We start from the raw sequence: 14,559 nt of genomic DNA, 5'->3' as shown, positions 1-14,559 counted from the left end.
TCTTTATCATACCAGGGTTGTGATTGTTCCAGATTTATCCAGAATTCCGGATTTTCCGACCTAAAAGGGTGACACACACAAATCATGGATATACATAAAAGCACATTTTTTAAGAAGGGGGTAATGAACTGTTTAGGACTGGGTTAAAAAAAAAATCCATTTTCTGATTTAAATTGATTCTCATATTAATGATCTGATATCGATTCATAAAATCCAAAGATCGATCTTTTAATAGGCTATATATATTCCCTTTCCCCCCATCCATTGAAAGTTTATCTTTCGTATCTCTGTGCTGTAGCTCTGCTTCAGGCTGTAGTGGTTTCTCATTGGCCCTTACATGTCAACTGATCGCATATTCGACCTCTGATTGAGTTAAACAACATGGCTGCTTCTGTGTTAGCAGAGCGAGCTAACTGAAGTTACACTATATTTTACATATACATTAAACATGGTTGATTACGATATTTTTTACGAGGATTGGATTAGGTCAGTCACTGAATATACACATAGCCCTCTATGCTATGATTAGTAAGCGCGTTTGATGTAGCACCGGTGCGACTTGTACACCGGATTTTACGGTAATTGTTTTTCTAAAAATTCACAAAAAATGGCATCAGAAGAATGCCTTATTCATCTTAACGAATGTCTCAGGGCCCCCTCCCCTGCGGATTGCAGTACATGTACCATTCCGTGATGGGCACACCTCAGAATATAATATATAATTATAGGCTACTACAAACGTAAACACTTTAAATCCAGACCCTAGTGGACCCCAGGAAGAGTAGTCTCTACTTAGGTAGTGGCTAATGGAGATCCAAATAAAAAAACAATAAACCCGTGGTGCAGATTCTAAATTTTTATGTAGAATCCATAAGTAGAGATTACAGAGGCAAGGAGTTGAAGAGACATACAGAGTTAGATGAAGAGCAATACAGGGGCAAAGAGAACGGGTAAACATTATAGTATGTTTATGACTTTTGTGTTCCCATAATTGACCTCTTGTTCTCTAGTAGGGCTGTCATATTTGAACTTGAACATTCATTTGAACCTGGGGGGTAAAGTTTACATTCAAACTGTAATGAACCATTCATATTCAAAATATACAGTTTATCAGGGCAACATGCTGTCTGATATAGTTATATGGTATATCCAACAGAGAGTGCTCTGTGTCACTTGACCATTACATGCACTATTGACCTCAGTAAATGAAGACAGTAATGTCTTTTTTAATGATTGAAATGGAAGACACATGGTAAATGGACTTGAGCTTATATAGCGCTTTTCTAGTCTTCCGACTACTCAAAGTGCTTTTACACTGCATGTCACACCCACCCATTCACACGTTTTCACACACTGATGGTAGTGATCGCTATGTAATATCATCCATCAGAAGTAACTAATCCATTCATACACCGCCACCGAAGCAGCGGGAGCAAGTGTCTTGCCCAAGGACACATCGGACATGTTGCCCAGCTGGGGATCAAACCCTCGACCTTCCGGTTGAGAGGCGACGACTCTACCAACTGAGCCACAGCCGCCCCTCGCACATGCGAGGAAAGACATCCTGAGCGGACAATCACAACACCAAAACATCTGAGAAGCGCTCTTGGAAATATTTTGTGTTCTACACGTTCATGGAAAATAAACAAAGAAAGGGCTGTTTTTCGACTTTTCGAATGTGTGTTCGTGTTATGTTGTGAATTCTTTAAGTGACTGCTCTATGTTCTTGACACTTGAGTTGGCATTGATCAGATAAACGCCCTCGGGCAGGTTTGTTTAAGTAGGTAGTGCAAATTCGTCTTGTTTTGAAATGTAACTTTTTGTTTGTCCCACCAAGATACATTTGCTCTCCACTTTTGGTGCTTGTAGGTTAAGCGCAGTGCCCAGGCCGACGTTTGGAGGCGCTGTGGAGCCATTTTGCGATGTACAAAACCAAACCACTTCCATGTGTAAATTTCTCGCGAGGCTGAATTTTAGGCTTTAGGTTTTCACTCACGTTCAGGCCCCCAAAAAATGTGTTGAAAGTGCAGTAGAATAATAAAAATAATTTGTATTCCAATAGGGTCCTCGCTCAGAGGTTGGTGCTCGGGCCCAAATAAGAACATCATCAAGTAACCAAACACTTTATGACATGAAATCTGTCAGCAGAAGTCTTTAATTGGTCACATTAAAAGTCGTTACTTAGGAAAGGCACTGAATAACAGTGTTGAACATTTTCTTGATGCTTTCCAGTTGCCTCTCTAAATGACATGTCTTCTGTTTTTCTAGACATGATCACTTCATATCATCCAGTCTGTCGTCATCGTCTCCCTCCTTGTTTGATGGCGCTGTCATCAGCACTGTGACCACAGCAACTAAGAAACATTTCAGCACACTCTTAAGCCTTCTGGGAGGTCTTCTGGTTAAGGAGCACCTGTACTACGAGGCCAGGTTATTTTTGACCCTTTCCCTTTCTTTGACACACACACACACACACACCTTTTTATAACAGTAAATACTGTTGGATAATCAGGTGCCAAAAGACAAAGTAAGCCTGCTATCTAGCTCACAAAATATTTTTTTGTCTGTCAGGAGACTGCTGCTGACCTGGGCTCAGGAAATCTCTGTGCTGATGAAGAAGTCAGACACCTACTGTCCTCTCTTCTCCCTGCCCTCCTTCCACAAGTTTTGCAGGGGCCTGCTGGCTAATGGTGAGCTAACCTGCTGACTATTTCTAACAAAGAAAATTGTATCTTGTGTTTTTCACTGGCTGTGCAGGCCACGGGATTGTTTTGTGTTAATCAGTTCTTCATCACTACTGCTGTTGAAAGTCTTTCCTTGTTTTCACATTGTAGCTCTGAATGAAGATCAAAGTATCTGCCTTCAGACTTGCCACAGCTTACAGGTTCTGTCTTCATCACTGTCCACTGAGCTGTTGCAGAGGTGAACATAACACCACCACCCAAAAACTTAAACCATTTTATGAAAGTTTATAAATGTGATTTGTAGGTAGTTCTTTTTTTAAAAATCCATTCTACACTGTGTGTCTGTTGGGGCTTTCCAAAAGGTGTGTGGATGTGTGCAGAGTCCAGCTGGTCCACTCGGCAGTGAGGGTGAGGCAGGCTTATGGCAAGCTGCTCAGGATGATCCCCCTTGATGTAGCTTTGAGGTGAGACTTCTTCCACCTACCTCTGTAGGGCATCAAGAATAAAATGGATCTGTCTGGTTATTGCATGTACCTTTATATGACACTTTCAATTTGGAATAGCCGTACTGAACTCTTATTAATATAGAGTAATATATAGCAGTCTGGTAGTATAATGAAATGAAAGCAGGATGGGTGATAATTTTCAATTAGTAATTTAATGTTACAATATTTTCTCTTGTTTGACCGACGCTCTATGCTCTAGATCAGTAGTTCCCAACAAAGCGTTATTCATTTCAAGCCTCTCCTTTTTTTTTGTCTCGTCTCCAGTAATCACAGCCACCATAAGATGAGGGAGATGTCAATGGCTATCCGCAACCATATGAGCAGAGCATCAAGCAGCACATTCCACCCCCAGGACTTCAGCGATCTCATCAGCTTTATCTTATATGGAGTCCTGCACCGCGGAGGGTAACTGTCACTGTAGCCAAGTTATCTGTTGCAAACAAACTTTGTTACCATATTTTGGATCGGACAGCAACAAGGATAGATTGATAAAGACTGCATTTGTATTGCATGCATGTGTGAACATGGTAGCTCTCTACTTGTTTGCATATTGGTACTTTACATTGTGACAATGGGCAGAACAGGTAGGTAGAAGGAATAATACTATTAATAAACTTTCAATTTTATAGCCTTTCCCCCACAACCATAGATTTTTTTAACATTTAGCAGGATCTTAGTTCTTTTATAAAACACTTTTTTTACTGTCGTTTTACCTATTTTGGTCAGTTTTGATTATGCACACTAATTAATGGTTTGTGAATTATAGCAGGATGTTATTCATGCTGTGAATTTATACCATAAGGTGTTCGATTCTCTGTGCTTTGTCTTACTGTAAGATGACCTCCTAAGCTTCACAGTTCTGTGTCCACAGCAAGGATCCCTGGTTGGAGCGTCTATACTACAGCTGCCAGCGGCTGGAGAAACGGAACGGCCGAGGAGGTGTTGATGGCAACAGGCAGAATGTAGTACCACATGCCCTGTTGAAAACGGAGACAGTTCTGTGGCAGTGGGCAGTGTGGGAGGCTGCACAGTTCACTGTAATGTCCAAACTCAGAACACCACTGGGCCGAGCCCAAGACACCTTCCAGACCATTGAAGGTGAAAAGACTAGATCCAGTTAATTGTTTACAGAGAGTTTAATTTGATTTGATTGATACTTCAGCAGTTTATGCTGACAAACATTAGAGTAAATCATGTACAAAGTCGACATATCCCTTGCATCTGTATGGGGCATCTCAAAATGCATTTGCATGACATGCAGCAATTACCCCCCTTTTTGACACAATCCACGGACATAGCAGTTTTGGGTCAGCGGCTTAACCTGTAGTATAACAGTGCTCTCTAACCTTCCATTATTTTTTTTCTCTGTATGCCTGTCTTGCAGGTATGATCCGGAGTCTGGCTGCCCACAGTCTGAACGCAGAACAGGATGTTGGCGCTTGGGCTGGTGCTGGGGGTGATGGGGATGGTCACCATTCTAACCAACTTCGTCTTGCTCTGCTTCTTCAGTACCTGGAGAACCTGGAAAAACTCATGTACAATGCCTATGAGGGCTGTGCAAATGCTCTCACTGCTCCACCAAAGGTGTGCAAATTAAATTATCTCTAGGCTGGTTTATGATTTATAGGTTTGAAATAGTGATTAGTGAACACAGTTTCAATAGCTGTAAATATTTTAGCAAGGTCATTGGTTGAGTGAATATGAAAATCCCTTTCTTGTTTGTGTCTAAGGGCATCAGGACATTCTTCTACACCAACCGGCAAACATGCCAAGACTGGCTGACAAGGATCCGCCTGGCACTGATGAGGGTTGGTCTTCTCTCTGGCCAACCTGCAGTTACCATTCGTCATGGATTCGACCTGCTTTCAGAGATCAAGAACAGCAGCACCCAGGTTAGTGCAAATACTCTGTTCAATTTAACCTGATGAGTAGCCTAGGCACTTTGTTTAAATGTTTATTCAGCAGATTTGTACACAGACATTTTGATGAATAGCTGCTACATTTTAGAAAGCAAAATAAAGAGGCTTGAAGCTCTGTTTGCTCTTTAATGGTGGATTTTCTTAATAACATACAAGTATTTTGTGATTGAACAGTATGGTTTTTTTTAGACAGTGTGTTTTATGGTTATGGCAGGGTCCTGAGCTGGAGGTTCCTTTGACATTGCTGGTGGAGGCTTTGTGTGAACTGCGCTGTCCTGAAGCCATCCAGGGCCTGTCAGCCTGGAGTCTCCTTACTACTGGCAGGAGTCTAAGCTGGCTGTCATCAGTTGCACTACAAGCTGAGGGACGGTTAGCAGCACATCTTATTCCAGACATCCTCACAATTCAGCAGAATACTCTTTGTGTCTTTGGTTCATTTAATTTGTTGTACTGTACTAAATAGTGTTTGTGTGTAGGTTTGAGAAGGCATCTATGGAGTATCAGGATCAGCTATCAGCAGTTACAGGGATGGACTGCAGCATCAAAAGTCCTGAATATTGTCTGCTCAAATTCTCCAGCAACACAAGTAGTCCCAAACACACCAGCAACGGTAACCAGCATCATTGTCTCCATGAAGTTAACTAGACTGGAACCTCCTGTATTTGCACTGCAATCCTGTCCTGTCTAAATTGAAATATATGACCCGTGTGTTACATTTGACTCAAAGATAAACCTGATTAACTGAGTATAAAAAAGAACTATGATAATAAAAGCAATTTTAGCAACGGTAATGTTGTTGTTAAAATTGTTTTGATCTATATTTTTTATTGATCTTTCAAATTTCCACATACGGTATGTGGAAAAATATAGAACACAAAATGTAATTGTACACACAAATTGATGGTTACATCACATGTTAAAAATGTATAGCCAGACAGGGATTATAAACTTCCTGATTCTTTATTCATCCATAATCTTGATCAAATTAGATGGACAAATTAAGGTTTTAATTTTTGAAAACAGAATTCAATAGATAATATAACGTTACCAGGCCATTAAGTTAAAACCACATGATAATTATTTGAGTGAGGCTAGATATACAGTATGTTTTTTGCGCCCTGCAGTTGGCTGTGATGTATTTAGTTTAATTGAACCTCAATAGGATTTGTATTTTATTTTACATTGTGTCTTGGCCACTCTTCTTAATGAGATTCTTAATCTCACTGAGTTTTTTCTGTTTAAATATACTTTATATTGATAAAAACCCTAACCATCCTTACGAATAGATTGGGCAGTACAGCTGATATTGTGAGTTGAAAAATTACCTCTGCCTTTATCCCAATATTGCTAAGCAGTAGAAGACATCACTAGATTTGTACCAAATTTCTTATGTTGAAAAAGATGGTGTCTTTGTTGGCTTTGCACTAATGATTAGTCTTTAGCATTTGATTTTGTGTCTTGTATTTTTTAAATACTTGTGGTCTGGTTGAAGATGAGGTTTATTTTTGTCTGATGGGCGGTGGTGTTGGTTCCTCTCCAATGAAGGTGACATCAAGAAGACAGTGCTACTTAAGTCCAGTGAGTGTCCTCCTGAGGTGATCAACTTCCTGGCCAACAAAGCGTGCCAGTGCTATGTGGCACTCTGTGATTGGGCATCTGTCAAGGAGTGGCAGGCCACCATCCAAGCCATCAAACAGAACTCAACCAATCCAGTAAGCATCAACCTAAGTACAGATTTCAACTACATCCAGGCTCTTAGCAGCTTTGAAGACGGTGATCTAGATGAGTGTGGGGTTCAGCTGGAGCTGCTACCCGGAGAGGACTACAGCTCGCTCTCCAACACCAAAGACAAGCTAGGTAAGACATCTCTAGGACAGACTCTTAATCCTCAAATTCTTTAGAAATTCCTTAAAAATAGGTTATTCACTCCAATTTAAGGTTTTAAAAGGTTAACAACACCATCATGTTAAGCTTAATAGAGTTGATCAGTATATCACGGTTTAACTTCAAGTAACAGCATATCCCAATAAAAACACCTTTCAGTAGTCCCTTTCAATAGCTAAGTATTGCTTTTCACAAATAAATGCCTGTCTCAAAGTAGGTGCAAATTCAGATAATTGTTTTTGGTTTTAAGGGTATGCTCTGTTTTTTTAAACATTTAATAAAACACCACGGCACATACACTAAATGCCACGGCAGCACAGAGAAAACTACGACAGAGGATTAGGGCCACAACAAAGAGAAAAAAAAAATGAAATTTACGACATTATTCTCGTGTATGTATTCTTTAAAGTTGTAAATTTACGAGATTAAAATCGTACATTTAGGAGAATAATGTCGTTATTTTAGTCTAGGCAATATCAGAGCAGCAGCAGCCTGTTGGAAAATTATTATTATTATTTTTTTTCCTTCAACGTGGCCCTAATCCTCCGTCGTAGAAAAGAGTTGGAATTTAATGCTGCCAATTAAGTTTGCTGAACAAAAATCAAGAGAAGCAACAGCAAGATGCATCCCCAGTGATCCAAACTTCTTATAGAGGCAGTAAAAAAGCCTGGGATAGTGTGAGGTGGAAGATGGTAAATGATCTGCATTTGTGTCACGCACAAGTGTCTCACATGTTGATCTAGATAAGGGCTGTAGAAATATATGCACCAGTGAATCATGTGAGGCTGTGAGATGTTCTACTTGTGCAGCTTTATACATAGAAATAAAGGTTAAATTAACAATTATTACCGACATATTTTTCTTCAACTTTCAAGTAAAGTTATTATAATTTACTAAACAAATACTGATGTGCTTGGATAGCGTTTTAGGCCAACATGTCTGGCCAGTGCAATACTTCAAAGTGATGGAAAAAAGGGTCTAGCCTTTATTCTCTCTCTGTTTCTCTCTATCCTCCTACTGTAGTGTAGCAGGTTGGTCTAGATGTGCCGTCTTAACTGTGATCAAATTCATATTGATTTTAAATAAACAGTTTTAAAGTTGTTCCTATCTATTCTGTGGTTAAAAATGTGTTTACAAAGACCAAAGGATGTGTACTATAGGCACTTTTGCTAAATATAGGCAGGTAAGGTTAATTGTTTGAAGCAAAAAAAGCCAGGGTTAATTATTTAATTTGTATGGTAGTTTGTGTATGTTATTAGATGATACTTGGTATTCAATGTTTCTGACCAATTATTCCAATTTTATTTTACTCTGTGTCAGATCTTAAGAGGCTTCTTCCCTTCATAAGTCCGGATCCAACTGAGCTACAGAAGGCCGTTGAAGTGCAGCTTCTCCGTAGCGCTGTTAGTGCCATGGCGAAAGCCAGTGAACAGCAGCAGCCAAAGACCACAGCCAGTCCAGAGTAAGTATCCATGCAAGCATTTGTAAAAAATAAAAGAATTAGGGTCTAGCATACTTCTTGATGTGTTGTGGAAACAGAAATGCCATTCTGGTCCTGATAAGTTCAGAGATTCAGGTGTTCCACAGCTTCATTCTTTGACATGCTGTCCCTTTTTATGTTCATTTATAGATTAATACCACACATGAAAAAAATATGTCGCTCTTGGAAGGCATTCAATGTGTTTCACAAAAAAATGCTATAGGAGAAACAAATGTAAATCTTGACACCTACACCTTTTACACCTGGCCATTAAAAGGTTTGAATGTCTGATTGTCTTAAACATGTAGGCCATCCAAGGTCATTTGTCCATTCATTGAAACCATCTGATGAGAAACTTTGTTTGCTCTTTTTATCATAACTAAAAACCTAGTAATAATTGGGATTTCGTGTTGCAGTATATTGGTGCGTTGCCTGAAGCAGACTGGACGGATCTGTTTGGGCCCTCTTCGCTTGTCAACCCTCACGCTATCTGATGCCCTGCCCAGTCTGCCTACATTGCAGCTCCACTGTACTGCCACCCTTGAGAACACACTCACCGGACAAGAAGTATGTACATCCATATTTGATTGATTATAGTATGCATATGCACTAGCCATCCTTGTCTTGTTTTCTTGTAGTATTTGGTGGTTTGGAGTGGACACAAGACACTGAGTCTGGGATTGTCAAAAAACAAGTGTATACAACTATCTATGTCACTAATTCACATTCTCTAGTATCTAAAAGCCTTAAGGCTTTAAATAATCAACAAACTGCCATTCGTATATTTGACTCAAATCTGCCACAAGACAGTTGCAGTTGTTTTGGGAAATGGTGAATAAGTGAAGAGAAGTAGCACCAATGAAAACAGAATTATTTAAAATAGGAGTTAGGTCACAGTGCGTACACTCTTAGGGCGCGGTCACACTGGCAATCTGTACCGTGCCCAAGCATGCTTCAACCCTAAAGTCCAGTTACTTTGGCCAGTGTGACCGCTCCGTGCCGTGCTCAGGCACGGCACACTTCCTTGGCTTTGGCACACTTCGGAGAGGTGAGCAGAAGCACGCAAAAGCACGGAGAAATCCAGAGTTTCATGGCTGTATTTTCCTGTTTTGTGCAGCTGCTTTCTGCAGATTTGCTTCGTCTTAATAAGAAATATCCCCACACGCTGGTGACTCATTGTGATAACGGGATCACAATGAGCTTTCAGTGGGGTCTGGACGTTGGCAATTATTTCCTTGCAACATACTGTATCAGCACTCAGTGCGTGTGCAGGCAGGTGCGAGTGCGTCTGTCTTTGAAAGTGTCCTGAACCCTCTTCAATAAATAAACAAGAAAGCAGACCGTTGGTGACAAATATTTAACGGCAAATAATCGACCCATTTATTCATTATTTTGTTCAGGTTTAATTATAGAGAATTGAATCTCTGTGCAGTGTCGTCATTTTTTGTTGCCCTAGTATCGAAACAGGTATTGATATTGTTTTAATCGTTTCAATGTGGGTTTTATTGTTTTAAAAGCGTTTTAGTATCAAATTGAGGATTCAAATTCTGGTATTATAACAACCCTACCAGAGGCTGTAAGTGTTACGCATAACAAAGACAACCAGGGATACTTTTATTTGCTAAATTCAAGTAAACTGACTTTTTTTTTTGTTTTCCTTCGATTTCTTTGCAGGACTGTGTCATTCCCTTGTCCAGTGAGGCTCTGAGCTCTTGTAAACAACAGGATGTCCAGCCTTTCCTCCAGGCCCTTAGATACACCATGTTCCAGAGGCAACTGCTCCATAAAGTCAAAGGTAATTATCAAGACGTTTAATAGGGTTTGCATACAGCTTTGCATGGTTAAATGAGTAGTTTAGGTGGACCTCTTCCTCCATGTAAAATCAGCTGACCAAATGTGATGTCTGTTTCTTTTTTTAAAGTTACTAATGCATTTCTTTTTTTTTTTTTTTTTTTTATGGCTTTCAATTTTTGTTTTTATTTTACAAAAAAAACAAAGCAGCCATATCACATGCAGTCTGTTACAAATACCCTCCACCCCATCCCCCCATCCCCAACTACACACAAAACCGTAACCAAGAGGGGTCAGCAGGCCCTTTTGTCTAGAGTGGCTTAACATAAAAACATAGATTAAAAAAAAATAAGAATACAAAATAAAATAAGATCAAATTGACATAATAATACAAAATATAATAACAACGCTAATTTTCATACGCTTGATTTTCACTCTGGCCTGTTAATCACATCAAGATACACGCCCCACTTCAGAAGATATTTTTCTTTTCTATCCTGCATCCTATATGACATTCTTATGCATTCATATTCATATGCAGCTACTGTGCCCAGTTCAGTCAACCAGTTTCCGGAGGATAATCTGTCGTCCAGTCATAATAGCAGTCTGTATCCATTGGATCAGTGGTTTTGAAAAAGCAGATAACACCGTCTCCTAGAATGTCGAGCTTAGGACACAGCACAAATTCCTTTTTACAACATTGACAATGTAACAATGGATCTTCCTCCAATATTGATTAATCATGGGGCATGACCACAGTACCAGTGTACCTTCATCTACACCACACTTCCAGCAAGTAGTTGAATCCTATGCTATAAAATCGGTGCAGAGTTTTGAATTGAATAAACTCACCCTCAGATCCCTTGGCATTGTTCGAAAGTTGCCAGCAATCTTGACCCACACCTGCTCAATATATAATACCCCCAAATCTCTTTCCCAGGAAACTCTAAGGGCTGTGACACAGTACCTCCTCCATATTCCATGACCATCCTATAATATTTAGTGGCTTCATGACCCTAATACCTGTATAATTTTATTTAACTTACCTGCTGATTTAGGAGATTGTATTGTAATGGCGTAGTTGAAGATATCTCCAGAATTGGGTTTGTGGTAAATAATATTGTCGTTTTAGGTCATCAAATGGTTTAAGTGTATCAGCACTATATATATTTTATTTATTGTATATTTTATTTGGTGGACAAGCAGTGAAGCAGAGGGAAAGGACGTGATACAGTGTGCTCTATAATGTACTATGGGGGAGCTCTCTCTGGAGGCAATGCCCAGTGTGCCAGATGCCTCAGACTAAATGCATAGTAATACTATAACAAAACCACCACTCTGTCAATTTGGGAAGAGCCAATCCTTGAAAAAATGTTTCCATACCCTCTTCATTGTGTTGAGTGTCTGCAGTATATAACTTCACATAGAACTCTCCAAACATATTATTCATTTCTGCAGATTTGGTTTTTAATTCTCCCCCCTCTGATCTAATGGCCGAGAACATAGATGATAGTTCTTTCTGTTATAAGCTGTTTTCCAGTAATTTACAGGCTTTATCTCCCGATTCATAATATTTTTGTCTCATTCTAAAGAGTGAGAAATCCACTTTCTGTGACAGAATGCTGTTTTAATCATATTTAAGTTTTTAGCAGGTCCTCAACATTAAAGTGTCTTTTTAACCTTTTCTCAACCATAACTTTTTCTTCTATTTCAGCCTGTTTTACCTTAACTTAATTTTTCTTACGGGAAGCATATTGGATTACAAAGCCTCTCAGTACTACCTTAATGGCTTCCCAAGTTATTCCTGCAGAGGGCGATATGGGTTCATTCAACTCAATATACATCTTAATTTGATTTCTTAATGCCTCTGTGAACTGAGATTCTTGCATAAGAGATTAATTAAATCTCCACCGGGGCATTCGTATCCTTTCACTGAAAGGCAGCACCTCCAGGCTAACTTGAGAATGGTCCGTAATTTCGCATTTTAGTTTCGGAGTGCAGAAGGCTTTTGAAAATTAGAAAAAAGTCTATTCAGGAGAATGTTGTGTAACACATAAGGTCATCTCCTCCTTATAAGGTCAATCCCTTCCTTTTGGATTTAAGATCCTCCACACATCTATGTAAACTAAAGACTCCATATGTCTGCAAATGAAGCCTTAGGCATCCTTATTGGACTAGAGCTACTCCAATCCAGCAGAGAATCCAATACCAAATTAAATCTCCACCTATAATAACATTATGATCTCCTGCCTGCTGTATTTTTGCTTCAAGGTCGAAAAAGATTTCGGGTCATCTCCTTTTGGGACATAGATATTTGCCAAAATAATCATGTGACCCTGTATTTCTGCAACTTCTATAAGGACCCTGCCGAATGTATCTTTAATTTGTCTGATGCACTTAAATTGTAATTTTTTATTAATAAGTGTTATATCTCCTGGCTTTGGCTAGATCCTACACTGTAATAGACATGGCTCACCCAGTCTCAATAAATACCAATTTATCTGATTCTGTAGCAGACAGATGTGTCTCCTGTAAAAACACTACATCATGCTTAGTGGATTTCAGAATAGACAAAATCTTTTTTCTTTTTATTGGATGTCCTAGGCTCTTCATGTTCCATGTGGAAATACGCAAAATATCAAATTTAGCAGTTATACAAAATTGGAAATGTACACATCACCTGCCACCTCTCAGCTCTACGCTTATGATGAATGGCCTTGAAAGACCACTCATACCCGAAAAACCCCACCCTCCCTAAAAAGCGTGTAACTCTGCACTCTCCCCTTTAACAGAAGAAAACTTGCGGTCCATGATCGTCGACTGACCAAGTGACCCCACACTAATCCTTTCTTGTTAAATAATTATAAGTAAAAAGAATACCCATATAATGAGGTGGTCACTGCAAATAAAAGAATGGGGAATTATATTAAATGAAGTCTCACAAGTTTTTAAAGTCCATTTGAGAGACAGAATCTTCTGAATATGCTCCATTGTTATTTTCAGATTATCAAATCGTTCCTGTCCTCCGTTGCTATCAATCCTCAGGATAGACGGGTAGACGAGGGCAAACTTAATGTTGCTTTCCGGCAGAGCTTTCTTGCATTCCCTGAATTTATCCAGTTTCAGCTGCGTGGCTCGTGAAAAATCCGAGAATATCATGATGCGATTACCTTCCCACTTCATCTCAGGTTTATTTCGTGCCGTGCGTAAAATAAACTCCCTGTCAGATGAGCTGAGGAAGGGAACCAGGATGGTGCGCTGTCTCTCCCTGTGAGCTTGATCGATCTCCGGTGGCTGGCTAAATCGCTGGATATTTTTTGCAGTGTGGCAAATAAATGAACAATATCCTGACCAACATGTGTCCCCTATCGGCCTTCCGAACTGTTTCCGTCGCTATCTTGATTCAGGTTCTTAGATCGCAAATGCACCTTGATGTCCCCGCATTTGAACTGCTCCGCCATCCTGTGTGACCAAGAGAGTCTTTTAATGCAAAAACAATGCTTCTATAGCTAATGTAAACACAAACTACAGGATTAATTAAATGATGCTCGTCGGAGCTTCGGTTCAGGCAGCCATCTTGACCAACCGCACCGTGTGACTCTTACCAATGCCTTTCTAATGGAAAGCTTTTAATGTGAAGCAACGGCATCATCACAAGTTCGTTTCACCTCATCAGAAACTCAGCACATTCTTATTAACAGTAATGTATTTCTTTTTTTCTAAGGTGGACCAAGTTTTGGCCGATTGGGAAAAACTATATTCTGAGTTCTCTCTGTTCTTCTCTAGGTTACTCTTCTTCCATCGATGGCCACCTAACAGAGCTTTGTCTGACTGCTGTCAAATTTGCCCGGAAAAAAGGCAACATTGCTCTGGCATCCCGCCTGCTCAGCCAGTGCACTGACGAGACACAAGAGGAGGAGCAGCAGGACGAACTGAGCAAATCCTTGAGGCGTCTCACCCTGAAGGGCACTGTGGGGGAGAAGTGGGGACCAGAGTTGCAGATGGAAAGAGCCAAAGTCCTAAGAAATGCAGGTTAGCATCGGGAGATATTCAGAAGCTGTAAACTACCATTAGATATATCTGTGCTTGCATGGACAAAGTTTGGAATTTTAGGTATATCTGTCCTGAGCAGCAGTGACATAAAGCAAAATAACAGCAGCACTTTACTATAGTTACAGATCATTTTTTGTGGAAGTTTAGCATAGGCACACAGGTAACAAATTGTTATCTGACAAAGGCAAAGGTGTTCCCAGCTGACACTTGGTTGTAAAGATTTCTCAGTTGTCTGAAAGAAG

At 39.8% G+C, this 14,559-nt stretch overlaps 1 protein-coding gene across 1 annotated transcript in view; it reads left to right on the top strand.

Annotated features, from left to right (window-relative positions):
- The window catches only part of smg1 (SMG1 nonsense mediated mRNA decay associated PI3K related kinase), a 76,057-nt gene that overhangs the window by 24,541 nt on the left and 36,957 nt on the right, over window positions 1–14,559 (top strand). Inside the window, exons 15-29 of the mRNA XM_061027178.1 lie at window positions 2,269–2,430; window positions 2,572–2,690; window positions 2,835–2,922; window positions 3,047–3,148; window positions 3,455–3,595; window positions 4,062–4,288; window positions 4,575–4,774; window positions 4,921–5,082; window positions 5,324–5,478; window positions 5,586–5,719; window positions 6,655–6,966; window positions 8,314–8,455; window positions 8,890–9,040; window positions 10,148–10,268; window positions 14,051–14,296. Coding sequence (XP_060883161.1) covers window positions 2,269–2,430; window positions 2,572–2,690; window positions 2,835–2,922; window positions 3,047–3,148; window positions 3,455–3,595; window positions 4,062–4,288; window positions 4,575–4,774; window positions 4,921–5,082; window positions 5,324–5,478; window positions 5,586–5,719; window positions 6,655–6,966; window positions 8,314–8,455; window positions 8,890–9,040; window positions 10,148–10,268; window positions 14,051–14,296 — 2,462 coding nt within the window. The remainder of the gene's footprint in view (window positions 1–2,268; window positions 2,431–2,571; window positions 2,691–2,834; window positions 2,923–3,046; window positions 3,149–3,454; window positions 3,596–4,061; window positions 4,289–4,574; window positions 4,775–4,920; window positions 5,083–5,323; window positions 5,479–5,585; window positions 5,720–6,654; window positions 6,967–8,313; window positions 8,456–8,889; window positions 9,041–10,147; window positions 10,269–14,050; window positions 14,297–14,559) is intronic.

The sequence above is a fragment of the Labrus mixtus genome, chromosome 20, assembly GCF_963584025.1.
Source record: "Labrus mixtus chromosome 20, fLabMix1.1, whole genome shotgun sequence".
Lineage (NCBI taxonomy): Eukaryota > Metazoa > Chordata > Actinopteri > Labriformes > Labridae > Labrus > Labrus mixtus.
Note: the sequence above shows the minus strand (reverse complement) of the source record. Positions and strands in the feature narration are given on the sequence as shown.